The 19,984-nt window shown below is 41.7% G+C and overlaps 1 protein-coding gene across 2 annotated transcripts in view; it reads left to right on the top strand.

Annotated features, from left to right (window-relative positions):
• Window positions 1-1,884: 1,884 nt before the first annotated feature.
• Window positions 1,885-19,984, top strand: part of ZDHHC8 (zDHHC palmitoyltransferase 8) — a gene marked incomplete at its 5' end in the record, with an annotated part of 111,404 nt that continues 93,304 nt past the window's right edge. For both annotated transcript variants that reach the window (XR_014226940.1, XM_082293667.1), the window contains one exon: window positions 1,885-1,988. Coding sequence is in view for 1 of the 2 variants with exons in the window: in XM_082293667.1 (XP_082149793.1) it covers window positions 1,885-1,988 (104 nt within the window). The remainder of the gene's footprint in view (window positions 1,989-19,984) is intronic.

Genomic DNA, 19,984 nt, shown 5'->3' with positions numbered 1-19,984 from the left:
TCCAGCCCAGTTTTGTTGAAAAGGGACCCAGCTGGCTCCTTGAAGACCACTCAGCAATACACATCAGACCTGGTAAGTGATGGTGATGGAGAGATTTGCTTCCCAGGTGTGCCTTTGATCTGATTTAACATGCTCATGTAGCTGTACCTGAAGCCTTTCAGCTTAGTATGCAGAGCCTGATTCTGTGTAAAACTGTTGACCTTTTGATTACTTACAAGGGGTTGGAGAATAATTAATTCTAATAAGCTAGCATGACAAGGAGTAGTGAAGCAAGGAAACATTCAATCCCCCAAGCATTCAAAAATAACTAACTTTCAGTAGATGTTGTCCTTCCCATTCCTTAAAATCCAACTCTGGAGATCATTTTAAGTTGCCTTCTGGCTTTAGTCCCTTTTGGATAAGATTTTTTTTTTTTTTTTTTTTTTTTTTTTTTTTTTTTTTTTTTTTTTTTTTTTTTTTTTTTTTTTTTTTTTTTAGCAGGGCAGTTGTTAGCACAAGCTGAGATTTCACATAGCCATATGTCCTAAAGCTGGAACTCGCTGGCTTTGCTTTTGTTAAAGCTGATGCTCAAAATTTGGTTTTTGGTTGGGGGGACAGGGGGGACAGGGGGGAGTTGGCAGTTTGCAAACTGCAAAGCTGAGGACCCTTACAGATTTTTGGTTGGGTTTTACTTGTTCTGTTCTTAAGACTTTTAGGACTGTGGAACTAATCAAGTCTCTTGAAACAAGAAATTATGAATGTCCTTTCAGAACAGCACTGCAGTGTATGCCTTCTAGGACAAGCTTGCTTTTAACAACACCCAGCAGATGCTGCAAATGTGGCTTTTGTGTTAGGCAGGGGTTACTTATCTGCATGTTGGCAGCTGCAAAAGGGGGATTAGCTGAGAAAGAAAGCAGGAGGGAGGGAGCAAGATGCATGCAGCTCCTGGTCTTGATTTCTAAACTTCCAAGCGGCCTTGAACCTTTCTTCCCATCGGAGGGTGTCCTTGTGACTGAGGCGAGCTGCTGCGTGGTGCCCCCGAGTGTGAACAGAGGAGCCATTCACACACTACTCTTGGGAAAGCCGATTCGGTGAACTTTCTGTTGTTACCTTAAATTACCTCTTCTGTCTGCGTCCTGATGCTAATGGATAGTTTTTTAAAGAACAGACTATAGTGTAATTTCAGTTATGTTTGCACTCAGTTATGGATCTTGGAATCAGTTACATTTGGCAGAGTGCAGCAGTTCCGTTAATACTGTGACTCTGGCTGTAGCAGAATGAAAAGTAGGGTTTATTCCCTGAGCTAGCAAGGCAGGATTCGTGTGCAGCTCGCCCTGTCCTGCAGGGCCCCGCTCGGAGCCGCTCCCTGCGCGGACCCCGCTGCGCTCCGGGGCTGCTGCGGCGGTGCCGTGCCCGCAGCCCCCTCTAGAGCCCCGCTGTACAGGGAGCTGCTACAGGAGCTTCAGCGTCCCACACAGCGCCCTGTGGAGCTCAGTTCATTGCCATTTTTCTTTTCGGGGGAGGAGGGGGGGGGGGCTTCTTGTAGAGAGGATAGACCTAGACACCACTGTCCGCAAGGGCTGCCCCGCTGCGGGAGGCCCGAGCGGCGATGGCTCGGCCGCCCCGGGGCCGTCACTGCCCGCACCGGCCGCCCTTCCGCGGGGCTGCGCTGCCTGCGCGCCCCGCTCCCATCTCCCCGCAGCGCTACCTTAAGGGGCTGGTTGACATCAGCCGAGTGGGCTGGGCGGTGTGGGTGGGATTTCCTGTGCTGGAGGTCAGCTGCTCCCGTCCCTCTCCCGTCCCTCCCAGCCGCCCGGGTCCCGCTCTCCCCGCGCCGGAGGGACCCGCATCCTCCCGGCTCCCTCCTCTCGGGTTGGATTTACATAGTGATGTGTAAACTACAGGATGCCCAGCAGCACTGGAAAGAGGTTTAAACCTACTAAATACATCCCGGTCTCCACAGCAGCTGCCTTATTAGTGGGTTCGACTACTTTATTTTTTGTTTTCACGTAAGTACCGCTCTGGCGGAGGGGGGGCCCGGGCTGGGGCCACCCGGCCCGGCGGGGGGAGGCGGCTGGGCTTGACAGTCCTCCAGGCCTGCCTCTGCTGGTCCCGCTCCCCGCCTGCCTCTTGCTATCCCTGCCCGGCTTTGGTTTGCAGAGGCTCACGATCTCTCCCTATCATAAAATGTGCCTGACAGATCCACCATTTCATGGCACGTAAAACCCCATCAGCCTCCCGCAGCTGCCGGCTGTGTGCATCAGAGATGCCAGAGCCCCGCAGCCCCTCTGCCCGTCTGTGCAGGGCTGGTGTACGGGAGGGAAATGCAGCCCCAGCCTCCGCGGTGCCGACAGGCGTGGATCCAGCCCGTGTCTCAGCTGGCTGGAGTCTCTGTGCTTCAGGAGGAAGAGCTGGCCTCTCCCGTCAATCTCTCGCGTGTCTCAGGGTTTATCCGGCACAGCCTTTTGAAGTGGAAGGGATCCTTTTCTAAGGATTACTGATTTTACATATCTTTATGTAACTGTTCCTGAAAGATTGAGGAGCTAATGAACAAATTTACATTTGCTTGACGGAAAGACGAGGAAACTTTTCCCCTGTTTCCTCTTCACTCCTTCCCTTCTCCCTTAAATGCAGAAGGGAGCTGTGGCTGTCGGCTTGCAGATCTCCTGTAGTTACATTAATATGTGAGTGCTGTAGTGCTTTGGCTGTTTCCTTTCCCTTTCTATACACTCGAGTTCTGTAGCTCGCTAACCCTGTGCGTTTAGCGGCACCCTCCCTGCAGAGGTGTCGGTGTTTCCAGAGATGCTACAAAACTGTGCTCTGAAAGGAGCTTTGACTAAGCTGCCTTTGGGAAGATGAAAACATGGCTATTGCATATTAAGATTTATTGTCGCACTTATTTTGGAACTCTGTTTTCCTTGTTTTGCCATTGCTATTTTTTAATTTAGCTCAGTGAAGCTGTTGGAAGCAGAAGGCTCTATAAGAGTGGGAGTATGTGTCTGTGTCATTATCTTTCGTGGTTTGGCTGTGATATGATTCTCGATGTTTCAAAATGCTCGTCACTGGTATGGTAATGTCAATGTAGGAATTCAGAATAAAATGTAAATGTTGTTTTGTCTAACAGTTTCTTAAATCGGAACAGATTTTGACACTGAGTTTTGCTCTTGACTTAATGTGCCTTGATTTTTCCTTGCTTGTTTTCAATGCATTTGATATGAAGTACGGGTAAATCCTTTCAGGATATTACACTGTTTCAAGAACTGGTCAAGCCTCAAGAGCTAGTACAAGTATCAGCCTATCATTCATCATTTGGGCATCTAATTATAGTTTGGTGCTCATAGGCAAACACAGGACAGAAGTTGGCTTTTGGGATGAACTTGGTTGACACTGGAGTGGTGAATATTAAATGGTAAAAAAAAGGGCCCTTAATGCCAGCATTTATTTTTCCGGCTGCTTGAGAAATGGATTTATGCTAAGGTTGTTTTGGAAGCTGTATGTTTGTTTTCATAGGATACTTCCAGTGTAGAGCTACAAATTGCTTAGTGATGTGAGACTTTCCTGGTAACACAGTTGTTGTTGAAACATCCTTTTGGCAGCAGGACATCAACTGAGATGTTCGTTTTACAATTGGTACGGAAGAAGCAATCGGTTTTAATCTGTTACTGAGTCTGAAACTTCGCTCTGCTCCCTCTGTTATCAGTGAATAATTACATGCAAAATGAAGTATTTTGAGGATCTCTCCATATTGTAACTTGGCCTGTGTATCTTGAAGTGTTAGTAAATTTTTTAGGGATTGTCCCAGACATACGTTCTCTGCTGCTGCCAAGTCTTGTGTGTAATAAAAGTAACACATAATTGAGCAACTGTTGTCAGGCAGAATCTGAAGTCCTGTCCATTCAAAAATACTCAGATGATTTTGTATGGGATTGGTGTTGTTTTTCATGCTGAGCAGTTTTAGTAAAATCTATCTTTGTTGTGGAATCAAAGCAAACCATATGCATGAGATTAGTTTCTTTTGTGTGGCGGTGGGTTTTTTCCCCTTTCCTGAGCATTTCCATTTTTTATCTTTTTCCACAGGCAGTGTTTTGTCTCCTGAAGATCTTTTTGTTGTGATATGTTATTAAAGGCTGAGATAGACCTGAATTTTCAGGTGTGTTGATTTGCACAACTCGTTTGATGTTGGATAGAGCTCTGAGATGCAGCAGTTGAAACACTGGCCTAAAATTGTTTTAAGTGGTGCTTTTGATACAATCCATGCTTGCTTGTCATAGCACAAGAACTTAATCAGAGGCAGATTTACGTGTGTATTTATTAATTCCTTATTTGTGTCATTAAACTCTAAGGCTGCTGTGTCTCTTAATGAAGTAACCTGTGTATAAACACATGAAACTGAAGATGGATGGGACTTCTATCAAATTTTTGGTGCAGATCACCTCAGTAGGGTGTCAGAGATTTGAGCAACTTCAGTGCAGTGGAAAAACTGAATAATAACTGGTTTTAAACCACTTAATGAATAGAAAAAATAAGCTTTTTAGGGCACTGGAAACATTTCTGAGTAACACGTATGAAAACAGAGGCTCTGACTTGGCTTCTCCCTGAGACATGTTTGTGGGCTCATGCCACACATTATGAGTATCTTCTGCTGGATGAAAAGCTCTTTGAACTTGAAGGCCGGGGTTAGCTTTTTAGCAATGTGGTCTTTATTTTTAACTTTTTTTCCAAACACCTTTGCTAAAAAGCAGCACATAAAGAGTGTTTGAAATACACGGTGTCCGCTATTAGTTCATCGTGGTGCTGATCGGTGGTACTGTTATACTTCAGGAAAATTCCATTTTAGATTCTCCTTTATTCTTTTTCCTCAGCTAAGCATTTACGATTCACTGTATCGCTGCTGTATTTCTTCTGGTTTTATGAGGGGGAACTAAACTATTTAGCTATCAAGATTATTGCCTGGAAAAGCAACTGAATATTGCACTTGTATTATCACAGGCTTTTAGCACTCCATGTGTGTTCCTTCAGTAATAAATACAGTGTCTGAGTAGGTGGTCTGATTTGTCACAGTGGGAGAGTAAACAAGCGTTAACTCTAAGCATTATGAAGGAACATATCAATAATGTTGTGTAGAATGATTAAGTTAATTTACTTATATGAGCAAATCAAACAGTGTAATGAAGGAAGAACCAATTCTTCTTAACATAGCACAAATCCAGTGATTCAGTCCTGGCAAACCTGAACTTATTTCTACCAAAATCATTTTTTCTTTGTATTTCTCATAAGGCTTTTTGTTAGAGATAACATATTAACCAATTTCAGTGAAGTCTGGGTTCTTATGCCTTGGACTACCAAGTGCTGTGATGTAAACCTAATTGTATTCATTCAAAGACCCTGAGTTTCAAGAACTTGCCACCTTATTTTAGGTTCTGCACCTTCAGTATTAGCAGAGAATTTAGCTTAATTGTCAGCAAGTAGAATGTCACCTGTGAACAGTTGGAATCAGTGATCAAAAAGGACATTTCCAACCTAAATGATTCTATAATTATTCTGGAGCTAATAGCTCTCTTCACCTGCTTAAGTTGGCTACTTACTGTAGGTGTTAGTGCTGAGAACTTCTGGGTTAGTTCTGCAGCTGCAGTGCCTGTGTGTGGAGATTACACAGCCAGCTGAAAGCATATGGTTCTAAGGGGAAACTGTGGCTCATTTGAGTAAGGAAAAAAAAGCTCATCATTCACTGAATATTGTAGGCCTGAAGTTTCTGATAAAATACCCATTTTCAGACTATTTTCCGTAGCATGCAGCTTCTTGAGCACCTTTGAAATACAGTAGAAACATGTAATTCATAACAAAGGTCTAGGTGCCACTACATCTTTGATATAATGGTAGTAACACTGCTGTATATTATCTTTTGAAATGGGATAATAAAATGGGTAATTTTCTGGGTGAAGTGAAAGCGCAAATAAGGTGAAAACACATTCAGTCAGTACTGAAGATGCGAACAACTTTGTTCTTAAGAGTCATAATGGGAGATAATCATAGATATACACCACAGACATCTGCAATTGGCACTGTAATGCAGTCTGTGGCACAGGGAGTCTAATACCAATAACCTTCAGGAAAAAACTGAGGAGTGATAAATTGGTGTAGAAGAGAAACTGAAGTTGCAGTAGGGATCGAAAGAAAATAGAGACATAGCTAAACCTGTGCTGTTCAGATGGCAGAAGGAGGCAGAATGGCTGGTAGACTGTGCTCCATAGCAGGGCTCCTAGATTTACCTTAACAGGGAGGAAAGCTTGGCTTCAATTGATGAATATTTACAGAAAAATTTGTGCTCCCCCCACATTTGTATATCATGTTACTGTATTTAATGAACTAGAAAGACTCAGCATTTCTGTAGTCAGATATATATGAATCCAGATGCACTTATGATGCATTCACCTCTTAAATCATAGGCACTACCCCCTTCCTGCAGTTATCTGATCCTGCACTGGAACAGCCTTAAAATAATCAGGTAATAGCACCTTAAAGTTCAAAAGTATAGTAACCATCCTGGATGGTAGTTAATGAAAATATAATATGAATATAATGTAATATGAATATAATATGAACTATATATAATGAAAAAAATGTGTACCTAGAGTTCTTGAACTGTCCGATAGATCTTTTCCTCCTATGGCTTGCTAGTGTTCACAGATCAAAAAGGGAAAAATATGGTCTGCTGTTTTGACTTGGGTTTGTTTAGTCACTAGCAAAGGTCAAGCTAATAGAAGATCATCTTTGCTTTAGTGAATTTGATTTGTATCCAAAGATGTTTTCCTTGCCTAAAGTATTTAGTTCCAGCTGTGCAGATACTCACTTCTGCCAGTTCAGTGTTCTGATTTCAGTTAGAACAAATGATGAAATGTATATTACAGATGGTATGGAGCTTCATCTGTAACACAGGTGTGTTTTATACCAGCCTAGAGGAAATAGAACTGAATGCTGAGAAGTAGATGCACAACAAAGAAAATAAAGATAAAATTGTAGCTCAAATTGTTTTATCTTGATACACTGCTGGACAGCATGAATTTTGCCTTAGAGTGTGGTCTTACATCCTTCTTACAGTTTGGCTTCTGCCTAATAACCTGCCGAAGGCTGCTTGTGGATTTGGAGAGCTCTGGTGGCAGTTGCTTGTGCTGTGTGATGCCAGAAGTTCCAGGTGTGCTGTGGTGTGTGTGAAAGCACATGGAAACACTGCCACTCCACAATCCATCTCCCCCCCCATCCTAATCAGATGGTCAGATCAGATATCCTTGGCATTCTGAAAACTTTGGAGCACAGAGCCCCTCTGCCTTGTCTGTTTTTAGCCATGCTAGGGGTCCATTTAATAGTGGTAATGCTAATTATGAAAAGGAGCAAATTCCGCCCTCCTTGAATGTTCTTTCCACACCATTCTTCACTACTTGGAATATTAATGTGTTTCTGATTTTTCTTTTATGTTTTTGCTTTCTGTATGCCAAACTGAGAAATCGCTGGAACTGGTAGGGAGCAGCTTCACTGACAGCCATGCAGGTGACACTATACAGGGGAAGAAGAATGTGCAAAAAAAGTGTGGATCAGTTTATTCAGGTGAATTTTAAAACTGACTTCAGTCACATACTGATTTCAAGCAGTGCAGTTTGGCCTCCTGAGATACTTTAACATTTTCCATGTTAAATGCATCTTTAATGGCAGGCTTTTCCTGTCCACTCTACCTGCAATCCAGAAGAGGTAACGCTTGCCTGGTTAACCTCAGTCATCTCAGTTGTCATGTCTGTAAGCTTCTGAAAAATATTTTCTTTTGTTATGACAAAGAAATGTCCTTTTAAACCATGGCAGTTTCATCTTGCTATAAAATTTTTGGAAATAGAATCTAGACAACCTTGTCATGCAGGATAAGATGGGCAATCTCAACAGGAAAATATGTTTAACTGAAGTGTGAAAAGTTTTTGCTTTGTTTTGTTTTTAATGCTATAAGAAGCCTCCATTTTACCGTTTTTAACTAGCTGATTTTATGATCTTGCTTCCAAGGGGAACAGCAAAGTTGTCAATACAGGACATTTCTGAAAGCTATTAAAATTCATTCCTTTAGAACAAAACCTGGTACTTATTATCAATGGGAATATTTTTTTTTCCCTGTAGTTTGAGAAAGTAAAAAGCAGAATCGTGTTTGTGGAAGGCAGTAAATGGCTACACGTGTTCAGCTGTGGATGCAGAGCTTTCTGCAGCCTCTGCAGTGGCATTTCAGTGCTCACTGTAGATCCAGTTTGAAAAAGGCAGAAGAGCTACTGTAGTGGAAGTTATTGCTGTACACGGGCTACAGCTGTAGACAGTGTGTGATTTATGCCAGTAGCAACCTCCTTTCTATTTTTCCTAATAAGCAGAGTTTAAGGTCATATGGAAATAGGAATGAGAGTGTCTCAATTAGATCAGGGTGGGCCTCTCAGCCTTTGTACAAGAATATACAAGCAATTTTTCTTTTTTTTTGTCTGAAGTCCTTTTCAAGATGCTAATTTAAATACTGTCCTTGTTTGTCCAAGTATGCCACATGTGTATCCTTTTATAAATAGAAACAATCTCTACAAGATTGTTCAAGCTCAATTGATTTGTTAGTAACGTCAACTAAGAAATGTTACTGCCGAAAACACAAAACTTAAATTGAGAGATAAATACATGTGGTGACCTTAGAGATCTGATTTTTGAAGTTCATTACCTGGGACAGTTGCTAATTATACACATAACATTATTGTGTAAACAACTTACTCTGCTATCACGCGCTTCTCAGCTGAAATCAGCTGTAGGGCCCTGTGGTGTGGGGATCTCTGTGGGACCTGTGGGAGATGACCTGGAACAAGTTTTCTGTGCTTACTTAGTGTATAAGCTACAAGGAAACTTTTCAAGGCCAACAAAGGGAAACCATGAGTTTTGCCATGGAAGATGCCTGGAATACAGCAATAAAGTGGTGCAAGCCAGTTTAGAGCATGAAGGAGATGCGAACTGGAGTGGGGGGGAAGTATTGTAAAAACTACACGAGCTACACTTGTGTAATCAGTGCAGAAGTGGAACACTGATTTACTGTCCTTTGATTCAAGCCAGTAGATACAACACTCATTTCTCTATAATCCAAGAGTAATGTTCAATTTGGCTGCACTGTTACAGAGCTACTATTAGTTGATCATTTGTCACTGGGAGCAGCTAATGAAATTGAGAGGAAGAGGCATGGAGGTTGAGACAGAAATGCTGCAGTTTTTAATGGAAATGCTGTATTGTTCTTTTGCAAAGAATATCATAGATTGGAAAAACCTACCCAGCCTTGATCTTATTTTACCATGGAGAAGCAATTTTAGGGATCCTAGCTTGGTGATTGGAAAAATTAATTCCAATGAGTACACCACAGTGTAGTGTCTACTACATAAATCTTCAGCCAGTAGTCTGTTTCCAGAAAGAGGATTTAATTAGTCACTGATTGGTTTTTTTCAATTACTAATGCAATTTAGCTAGACTTGCTTCAAAGCTGTCCAAAGTGCCTAAAATTCTACGCTCTAAAACGTATTGTGCAAACATTAGTGGGTACTTGATTCTTTGTTTTTCTCAGGATGGATATTATGGAATAAACTGTACAGTAACCCATATTTAGATATTGCAGTGGTTACCATGGTTCTCTGTGAAATTGTAAACACAGCATTTGTGCACTTCAAATGTGAAATCCTTATGAAATACCTGTGCTCTGCTGCCGCGTGTTGAGATCATCCAGCAACAAAAGACAGTGGAGCCAGGTGCAGGAAAAGTATCTCTTGAATTTGAAATCTAAACACCAAAGTAGCTGTTTCCAGTGTGCATGTGCACCATGAAATGACTACTCTCCAGAAAACCTTGGTACACACTCAGACTGAACTAATCACAGAATATTCTTAAATTAACAAATTACTTAAGTTGGAGCCCAACAAAGCAAACTACAGACTGCTTAAATATATAAGGGCCTTCATAAATAAAGCCAGACAAAGCGTTACTCTCCCAGGATTCTTAAAACTAAATTGGCATTTACATTAGCTCTTATTCATGTCTTCAGGGAAATAATGTAATGTAATATCTATATCAACACAATTTAAGTACAGTTCTGGGAATAAGGAGAGCTTGGACATTTCTATAAACAAGCATCGTTTTAATTGAAACTTGGGTCAATCACAGAAATGCTTCAAAATGGAAAAGTTCAGCTTATAATTTTTCCACTTACTCTGATCCCAGTTGCCTAGGAGAGGCAGGTATTTTTTATGGAAAAATACTTCTTCTCCCCCTTTTCAGCCTAACTTTTCAAAAGTTATTTAGGTTTATTTTCATTGTGTACAACCTCCCTTTCAGTTCTTTCTCATCAGTGAGATCTCATTTTGCATGTTTAGCTTTCTCTGAAGATTAATGTTTGCCCCAGCAATAAGACTCTCCAGATGTGTTATGATCTAATAATGCTGTGGTTAACCCTCGTCTACTGTCAGCAGCTTGCTGAACCACCTCCTGTGTTTTACCAAGCCCCAGCATTTGATGATGTTGTTTCCTGGCTCCAGGCAGCAGGAACCATGAGTTGTGTAGGTGGGCAGCTCCCCCTCCCTGGGGGTTTGCGTCTGGCACTGGGCTCAGGAGCCACTACCTCAAGGCTTCCCTATGGAACCACACTGTTAACTTGGCTTATCCTCTGATATTCCAAGGCACAATGATGGAACAGGGTCTTGAGGATGTCTGTATGGTCATCTTCATGTGGTCAAGTGGTCATGTGGTCAAGACCTGTGAGTTTGACCAGTAACTGTAGGTCTCTAGGTTCTTGTTTTGTATTGAGTTTTTTGTTAAATTATTGTCTCATTTCTCTGTTGTGTGGTGCGTAAGTCTCACATCTTTCTTTTCTCTTTGAAGCTGGCTTTGCACGTACTGCATCTTGTGTAAGTGGCTAATGAGTCTTTGTGGCAAGAACAATAAGAGCATCAACACACTAGATGTTTTTAATGACCGAGTTTTGAGAATTCTGTAAAAAGAGGTGGATAAAATGGCTGCTTTCTGATACACAGTACAAGTCAAACAGAAGGAGATATGAAGCCACTGAACCTAATAAGGTGACTTCTAAATCGTATGGAAGCTGTAGCATCTGCAGCAACAAAGGGAATTAATATCTGCTACAGAAATTTCAGTTCAAAGACAATGCAGGATTAAAATAACAGGGCTTGCTAGGTGTGGCCACTGAATCAATGTGATATTTTCTTTTAGTTGTGAAGCAAAACTTCTACGTGATCTACGTCCAGATAGTTATGTATCAAAAATAAAGTGCAAGGACCACCTCAGCTCCTCTTGGCAGAGCTCTGCTAAGTATGTTCTCTCATTTTACATAATCTATTGATTTTGATATCAAAGCCAGTCTGTATGAGCAGTGCTCTCAAGGATCTGGGGGACAATGGAGGAGGACAGGCAGATACAGGTCTTTTTTAACAGTGGAAGGGCTGGTTCCTTGAAATGAAATGGTTCTGGTTGTGTCATCTTTGTGTATTTTTAGAAAATGGCATTTGACAAATAGATCGCAATGATAATAACATACAAGGTCTTAGATGTGGCATTGAATTTGGCTGGCTGATGATAATAAACAGGTTGGAAAACATCTGCTTTCTCTACTGCTTGAGTTGAGAAGACTTTGCTGGGGCAAGGCTGTGCTGCTTCTTAGGAAGTCTCCATCCCTTCTGGTCTCCAGTAGTGTAACTTGTGAATAAGGTGATCAGCGCTATAATCCCTGTTTACTTCTTAAACTGAGGCAGAGAGGCACTGTACAACTGAAGTGCTGGGGTGCTTAGGAAGTTTTGCACAAATGTGCCAACTCCAGGGCTGAGGCCCTGTCAGCCCAGGACTCAATGGAGATCGTTCTTTCAGAGAGGGCTTCTGAAGCTGTGCTTAATTCTACGGTCTCTACTCTGTCTAATGTCATTTTGGGCCATCCTTCATGCAGCAAGACTGTTTTGTTTCTTGAACGCTGTATGAATGCATGAATATAGAGATACATGTACTAAAGCTTTTAATGGTAATATTGTAGTCTTTTAAACTTTTATTTGTGTGTGATTCCACAATGACTAGTTACTTTTGCAAGTAATTTTTCTTGCATTGTATTACAAAGACTAGTGGGATAGAGCTAAACATGATATCTGTGGTTTGAGAACTGAAAAATTAATGATTCCTTCTCTAGCCTGCTGTGTTTGATTTATAATGCATATCTGATAAGAGACGTACTCTTCTGAGCCAGCTATCATCTCTCCATTTACATCTAGGTGGGGTTTTCTTAGTTCTTCTGGCAGTGGGTGCTGGGGAGTTGTGAATTTTGGGCCCTAAAGTGCTCCTGAAGAAGGTTTCCAGACCCATGTTTTCTCCACCTCTCATTTCCCGCATGAGCCTTGTTATCCTCTGTAGGATCTGACCCCAGGACTTGCATTGACCCCAAGTGTCACAGCTGCTGTCACAGCCCACTGCCATGCCCCTTGACTTTTAGCATAACCCAAGTACATGGTTTATGTTTCAGAGGCACTTCACAGCAGAAGGAAACGGAGAACTATGGTGGGTTTAAGTGTCCTGAGTAGCTGCTTCCAGCCACTCTGCCTCTCCGGGAGAGGCATGGCTATGGACTAAGCTATGAGACCTTTACAGAACAGACCTCTCACTTCCTGTGTTTGGTCTTTTCCATCACTCTGGATCTTCCTGGGCTTATCTGGCTGCATCTTGTCTGCCTCTTGTGCTGGTTTTTTTTTTGCTGTTCTCTTTCTCTCTTGACAGTTGATCTCCAGGTCAGTCTGTTCAGGTGGATAAGGCCTTTTGCCCAATATATACACAAAACACTGCTTGTTTACCTTCTGAAATGCCAGAGTAGAGGCCCTACAACATCTAATCCCATCTGTTGAGCTGGGGTGGCTTTTAGGGGTTGATGAAACAACTCTTCTGTATTGAAACTGTAAGTGCTCTCAGTGGGCCACTGTCTTTCTTGTGACTCACACATGTTTGGCATCCTCTCCAAAGAAGCTGACCAACATTTCTATCTTCTTCCCCACTAAGAAATTCTTTGTGAATTTACTTGCTCCAGAACAGTAAGCTGAGTTGCTGGCTGGTCAAAAGGGAAAGAGATGTGTAGCAATTTGCCAGTTACATTGTCCTCCTCTGAACACAAGAGAGCCCTGTTTAGTGGAGTGAGGCATTGATTCTGCATTTTTGTGATTAATATGTTTTGTGCTTTTGTTTGCGTCTTTGAGAGTGACGTTATTTATTTTTGTTGCTTCAACTGTTTTGGAAATGAGAAAAGGCTATTTTGAGTGTAATATTGACTTGGCATCATTAAAAAAGTGTCTCTTCTTCCCAGTTTTTTTCTTGATTCCCCTAGAAATACATTTCTTTTGGGCTGCTTCTGCCATTGTGTATGTTGTGGTAAGTCTCCAAAGCAGCATACTATGCATGTGTGATGGGTGGATCCTTGCATGTCTGATGAGGGATTGATTCCCCTGGGCATGTGAGTCCTGCCAACTCCTCAGTTAGGAAACTTGAGGCTTTAATATACATTCTGTCTTCTTTTAGTCCCAGTGGCCTCTTCTTTTGGAAGGCATTTCTTTTCTTTTTTTAGTAAAAAAAAAAAAAGCTTACAGTTATATGGAGATAGTTGATTAAACAGGCTGCATCTAACTCAGATCTCTCCCCTTAGTTTCCTTCTTACTCTTTCTTAACTGTGCCTGCTTAAATAACCTGATGAAGCTGTGTAAGAATTACTGAGATGGGATGAAGCCATCTAAAGCTAGAACCTGAATCTGATCTCCTGACCTGCCCATTAAAATCTCACTGCAAAGTGATTACTTCAAGGTATCCAAGGGACTGCACACTTGGTTTAGATCCCTTGGAGGGCTCTTGGTCCTGCTGGCTTGGCTGATTGTGTTCCTTCAGCTGCCTTTATCATGCAGGTGTCCTGAGCCTTACCATTCTGAAAGATGACTGTCTGTGGCCCAAGGACAAGATCCTGTTCTGTGACTCTGAAGTGATGAGCTTTTCAACAGGAGAAAAGAATAGCATTCTTCAGCTTCCTCTTGGAAACGTCTGAATCATTTTGGTTAAAGCCTTAATTGGGACAAATGCTTTGCTTGAAGGGCAGAGGTGGAAGAAAGATTGCAGCCTAACAGTTAATTTGGCAAAGTGATTCAGAATGCAAAATATGCAATATTGCTTTATACCTGTGCCTTCTCAGTCCCATCAACAGATAGCTGAACACATTCCCATCAGCTTTTCCAGTGGCTGCTAGTTTTCAGATGCTTCTCTTCACTCCTTTGTTTTCTAAAGTCTTTCTAAATTTCAGGAAATACTGAGCTCACCCTCTCAAAGTCAGTCCTCTTACATCTGCTTCTTCTGTAGGGTGACAGTCTTAAAAATGTATTGTTTGCTCTTTTTGTTTTTCTGAGTTCAGAAAGCAGTGATTTAAGCTAAATTATCTCTTTTAGAAGATATTTCAGACAATTTACAGTCTGCACCCATTTAAGTGGTAGGGGGCAGGATGGAAAGACAGGGAGTATAAAATAGTGTTATTATGAATTATTGTGCAGTAGGCAAGGATTTCTTTCATTCCCCCCCCCCCCCCCATCTTATGTATCTAAGGAAGAAGTTGCAGGGTGAGAAGGGATATTCTGATTTCCAAGATGGTAACACAGAAGAAATTTTGTCTTTTCTCCAAGAGTACACAAACACTTCTGCAAGAGTACACAAACACTTCACTATCAGTTTCCTGACATTACCTGTGATATTTTGAAGGGTACTGGAGAGAAGGTACATCAAGGGAGACTTAGACTGCTGATTCTTACTCTGTATTTGCCTAGCCTTGACTGGGTCCGTGTTCAGAAAGCAGAAACCTGTCAGAAGTCAATACATCTACACTGAATTTGCAAATTACTGTTAGTATTCTACATGCAGATTAGTTTTCCTTTTGTACTTATTTACCTGTATCTTGGAAATAGCCTTCTAAAAATATTAGCAATAGATGAATACAGTATGAGGGCTGCACTAGGCACACCTAAAATCCTCTCATGTATATGAAATCTGAAATTCTCTATTTCAAACTAAAGAAGATAGAAAGGAAATAAGTCAGAACCCCTAAGGGGAAAGTACTGCATGTTCAGGTCTCTTGTCATGGCCTATTTGATTTATAAATATAAAAAAGTGTTTGTGTTCTAGAGCTGTGGCTGGTCCAGCGTTCTTTGTTGTTCTCCCACAACGTGACAATCATCCAAAAATCTTGTTTCCATGAGGATACCACGGGGTTTTAGGTGCATTACGGTATAAATGTATATCTGGATATAAACTGTCAATCTCCATTTTTGGGTGAGCCTTAAAGGAAGGTTCAGGCACAGTAAAATAGACTTGTTTAGTGACAGTTCAGCATCACTTCACTTGCCATGTATGATCACCCTATCAAGAACTGCATCCTGCTGTGATGACAGTTTGCTGGAAACTCTCCACAGATTCATTGGAAGTTGGCTGAGCCCCAGCTCCACAAATTACTGGTCAGAAGAGACTGTTTGTAGGGCACAAATCCATCCAATTTGTAGTGTTGATTTGATTCTTTTTTTAATTAACACTTTTAAAAGTGTGTCAGCAGAGTGCCAAAAAAGACAAGAAATGATCAGCCTAAACATTTTATTGCAGCATATGATGCTGTTCCATATTATCACGGAAACATGGCACTTAGATATGGCAATATTTTTTTCCTGTTACTTTTGTTCATTTTATGGTCAGCAGCAATTTTAAATAAATAGTCTTCAAAACAAATGCTGGGGTTTTGCCCTTTTATCTTTTTACTTTTTCTCCTCGATTCTTATCTCCTTTCCCTGAATTCTCATTAAGTCCAGTATCTTATTGAATCTAAAGCTAACAAGATGAATTTTTTCCCCTTTTTAATTTTTTTTTTCTGTAAGACTGCTTTCTGTCTGGTATTTCTGGCTCAAAGAGGTGATTGGCAGTAATTACATAAGGAGGACACTAATCTGTAGTCTTTTGGAGACCCTGCAAGTACAGTCAGGATTAATAAAATCTGGCTGGCTGATTGTTGATGAAATCATCTTTTTTCTTGTCTTTTTGCTTTGAAGCATAGTTTTTTTATTATTTTTTTCTTTTTATCTTTTTTTCTTTTTTTTGCTGTTGTTTCCTCAGTGCTCTGTGTGAGACCTGTCACTCCTCCATCCATTCCTTCAGTCTTGGATTTTGATGGTAGTGAATGTCAGGATGAAAGATCAGAGCTAGTGTTGACAGCAGTTTAAATGCACCCTTGCTTATGTTTCCTATTGAATTGCTGGTTCATAGCTACAGATGCTATATCTGGAAATATTCTGTGCAGGGAGGCTGTTCCAGGTGCTGGAGCCATCGCTACAGACTGTTAGTGCTGTGTAAGTGCTTCATGCTGTTCGCAGCCCAGCATGGAGCAGAATTCCCGTTCAGAGCTCTCCCTCTGCCCTGCCCTTCCCGGATGACCTTGGCTGGCTGGATGCCCACCCAGCCGCTCTGGCATTCTTCCCCTCACAGGACAGGGGGGAAAATGGGATGAAAAACCTCGGGGGTTGAGATAAAGACAGGCACATCACTTACCAGTTACCATCGGAGACAAAACAAACTCAACTCAGGGAAAATTAATTTACTGCCAATTAAAATACATTTGGACGGTGAAAAGCAAAGATAAAACCCAAACACCTTCCCCCCTTACCTCTTTTTTTTTTGCAAGCTCAGCTTCATTCCTCTATTCCCAACTCCTCCACCTCTTCCTGCCCCCTGAGCAGGGCCAAAGGGAGGGGGAATGTGGGCTGTGGTCAGTCCATTTCAGCCCCTCTCTGTTGCTTCAGTGTGGGCTCTCCATGGCTGCCGTTCCTCTCCGCAGCCACATTCCCTCAGGAAATACCCTCTGCTCCAGCATGGGCTCCTCCGCAGGCTGCAGTGTGGATTTGCTCCACGATGGCTGCCAGGGAATCCACAGCCTACTCCCAGGGACATTCCTCAGACTTTTCCCCTCACTCGAGGGACATTCCTCAGACTTTTCCCCTCACTCCGTGCAGGTTTTGCCCTTTCCCGAGGTGCTGCAGCCTTGCTAAGGGCTCCCCTCACAGCAGCCCTCAGCGTCTGGGCACAGGCACCCAAACCCCAAAGAGGAAACATTTCTAGGTAGATGTTCCAGCAGTTCTACATTTATATGAGTCTTTACATACAGGAGAAGGAGACTTACCAAAAAAATGCGGTTTTGACCTTCATCGTCCCACCTGTACCACAAGGTCAGTCAAACAAGTTGGGAGGAAAACAGATTTGCCTATTTTTCCTGCCTATAAACTACTTGCTTTTTAGTAGTGCTTAACAACCTCTCTTCAGGAAAATTGCTGAATGTCAGAGTGCAGCAATGGCTCACTCTGATTAATGAAATTCCTCAGAATTTCCATTGTGATTCTGTGAGTCACGTTAATGTGGCTTCTTCAGCTGTGACTTGAGGATCCTCCATTTGCGTGTTCTGCTGTAGCTTCTCTGTCATGAGCTGAGGGTTTTATTCAAGCACGGGACACAAAGTCCGTCAGTTCTTGTACTCTGCGAGCTGCTGGTGAAGAGAGTTCACTGGTGGGAGGCTGTGGCTGCAAACATCCCCACACCTGGGGCTGGCAGCAGGTAATTCTGTGTAGCCTCACCAGCCAACTGCATTGCTGCTGACTGGCTGCTGAAAAGCCTTGTCCCTCCTGCTAATCCCACAGAAAACTTGATTTGGTTAGTTTTAACCCCTTTTAAATGCTAGGGTTTGGTTACAGGGCTGAGATTTTTAGAGGAAACTTTCCAGAGAATAGCTGCCTCTTCTCTGGGGACTAGAAAAGGTTTAAGATGTGGAAACTGCCCACATTAACATTCATGTAGTAGAAGGAGAAAATGTGAAGCATTTACCACAGTTTTACAGGGATCTGTTTGGGTAACTTTGGCAGCTGTACCCTGTTATTGGAGAGTACATAGTAAGAGACAAGGAGAAATAAATCATCTTCTGTCAATGTCGGGAAAAGTGACTAGGTCAGAAGCTGTGTGAGGAATGAAGTTTCCAGAGCAGAAACACTAAAGCTTCAGCCCAGTTTGCAGTTTTCTCTTTTCTTATCCTGAAGCACTCCATCATAGTTGCCTTTGCTCATACTACACCTGTCAAGAGATGTCACTGTTATGCATTAAACTTGGTAGTGTGACAGCAATGTGTTTTGCCGTGCCCAGAACAGAGGCGGCTGGTGCCCATCTTCTAGTACTTGCTCTGGTCTACCAGGTTTTTTTCCCCCCCTAATTTAGAAATAAAGCCAAACAGTAACACATTGTGCATAAACCAAATTGACTGTCCTTCCTGGGCCCCTTTAAAAATACTGGAGAACTGCTTTTAATGCCTCTGTTTATTTTGGTACAGTATCCAGACTGCTGGAAGTATGTTTATAGCACAGTGTAACAAGCTGAGGCTCCTCTCTTAGATTTCAGTGCCTCATGGCTGGGTAGAAAAAGCTGATGCTCTCTAAATATGTATTTATGCCAGACTCTGGCTTGCAGTAATAGTTAATGCCACCTAAGATAAGTTTAAGCAGCAGTTTTTCCTCAGCATGTGATACAGTGATCCTTGTTACTGCACTGTTCATTAGTCAGACTTATCATCACCTCTGGTTTTGAACATCACCAGTTACATTAGGTCATCTGTATTTAAGCTTGATGACTTGATGAGAAACCATTTTAATTTGCTGTCTACGTGTGCAGCACCAATTCCAGGTTAACTTTGAAATCTGGTTAATGTTTTAGATACAAGAAATACAAGTATATGAAAACAGTGTTATTTACATTGAACTGAAGTTAGAACTGTGCTGTGAGTGCATGGAGAAAATATAAGTGAGATGTAAGCTTCTCTTTACTGTGCTGATGGGCTTTCGATCCACTTTAATGTAGTGGGTTTAATCTCCTGTTCTTCACACTTTCCTTCCAAAAGGAAGTACCTTTTGCTTGATGCACAAAGACTTCATTAACTGGAAGACAGTTTTGGAAATGTTTTATTTTTGATAGAAATATCTTCCACAAAGGGAGAAAGATTGAAACATAAAATAAATTGTAAGTTTGTTTTGAAACATGAGAATTATTCTAAACATTGAACAGATAATCCTGATAGTGCAAGATTGCAGTTGTTTAAATCAGACTTGCTGCTTGAAGTCACAATTTGTTTCCAAATGGTTTAAAAAGCTAGTTTGCCACATCTGCTCTCCCTGCCCGTGTGAATATCCCTGTGTCCCAGTTACTCATGGCTGGCAAGGAGTTGGTGTTCACTCTCCCTTTTTTCTCCAGGCTCAGACCACTGAACTTGTCAACTCTTTCTCATGGAAATTGGATGATACAGAAAAGTGGTCATCCTTTTCCCTTGCTTTCCCAAATCTTAAAGTTGCTGCAAAAGCTTTGCTGTGGTTGATAGTTCACTGATGTATAGAGAGTTTTGCTTCAGTGCCCGTTGGAAGGAACCAAACTGTTTTCCAGTGTGCCTCTGAAAAGTGCCTCTCTTGTGTTCACTTCTAAAATCTCATGTAGTCCCAAAGATAATATTAGCAATGAGCTCTTAAGGCTGACTGGAGAAGAGAATTGATCTGGAGTATAGAGTAGCTCTTCTGTCAGTGTTTTGGCCAGCCCTGTGTAGTATGGGCAGTAGTTAAATCTTCCTGAATTTCAAAAGAATGTAGGCATTTAAATGATTTACAGGTTATTAAAAACATTGTTATCATACCATGACAGCATTTTAATGAATTACTTTTTAAAATTACAACTGGAACTAATATCTGCTGGAGTAGGAGCTCCTATGCATAGCAGAGTTGTTGCCAGGAATATATTGAATATTTGAAGCCCAAATTGGATGTAGTGAATCTAGTTGGCTCATTCATGAAGTTATTAGCACAGTATAAAAATCTTACCGTAGCAAACTCATCTTGTGCTT

This window comes from Coloeus monedula, assembly GCF_965178545.1.
Source record: "Coloeus monedula genome assembly, chromosome: 18".
NCBI classification, from domain to species: domain Eukaryota; kingdom Metazoa; phylum Chordata; class Aves; order Passeriformes; family Corvidae; genus Coloeus; species Coloeus monedula.
Note: the sequence above shows the minus strand (reverse complement) of the source record. Positions and strands in the feature narration are given on the sequence as shown.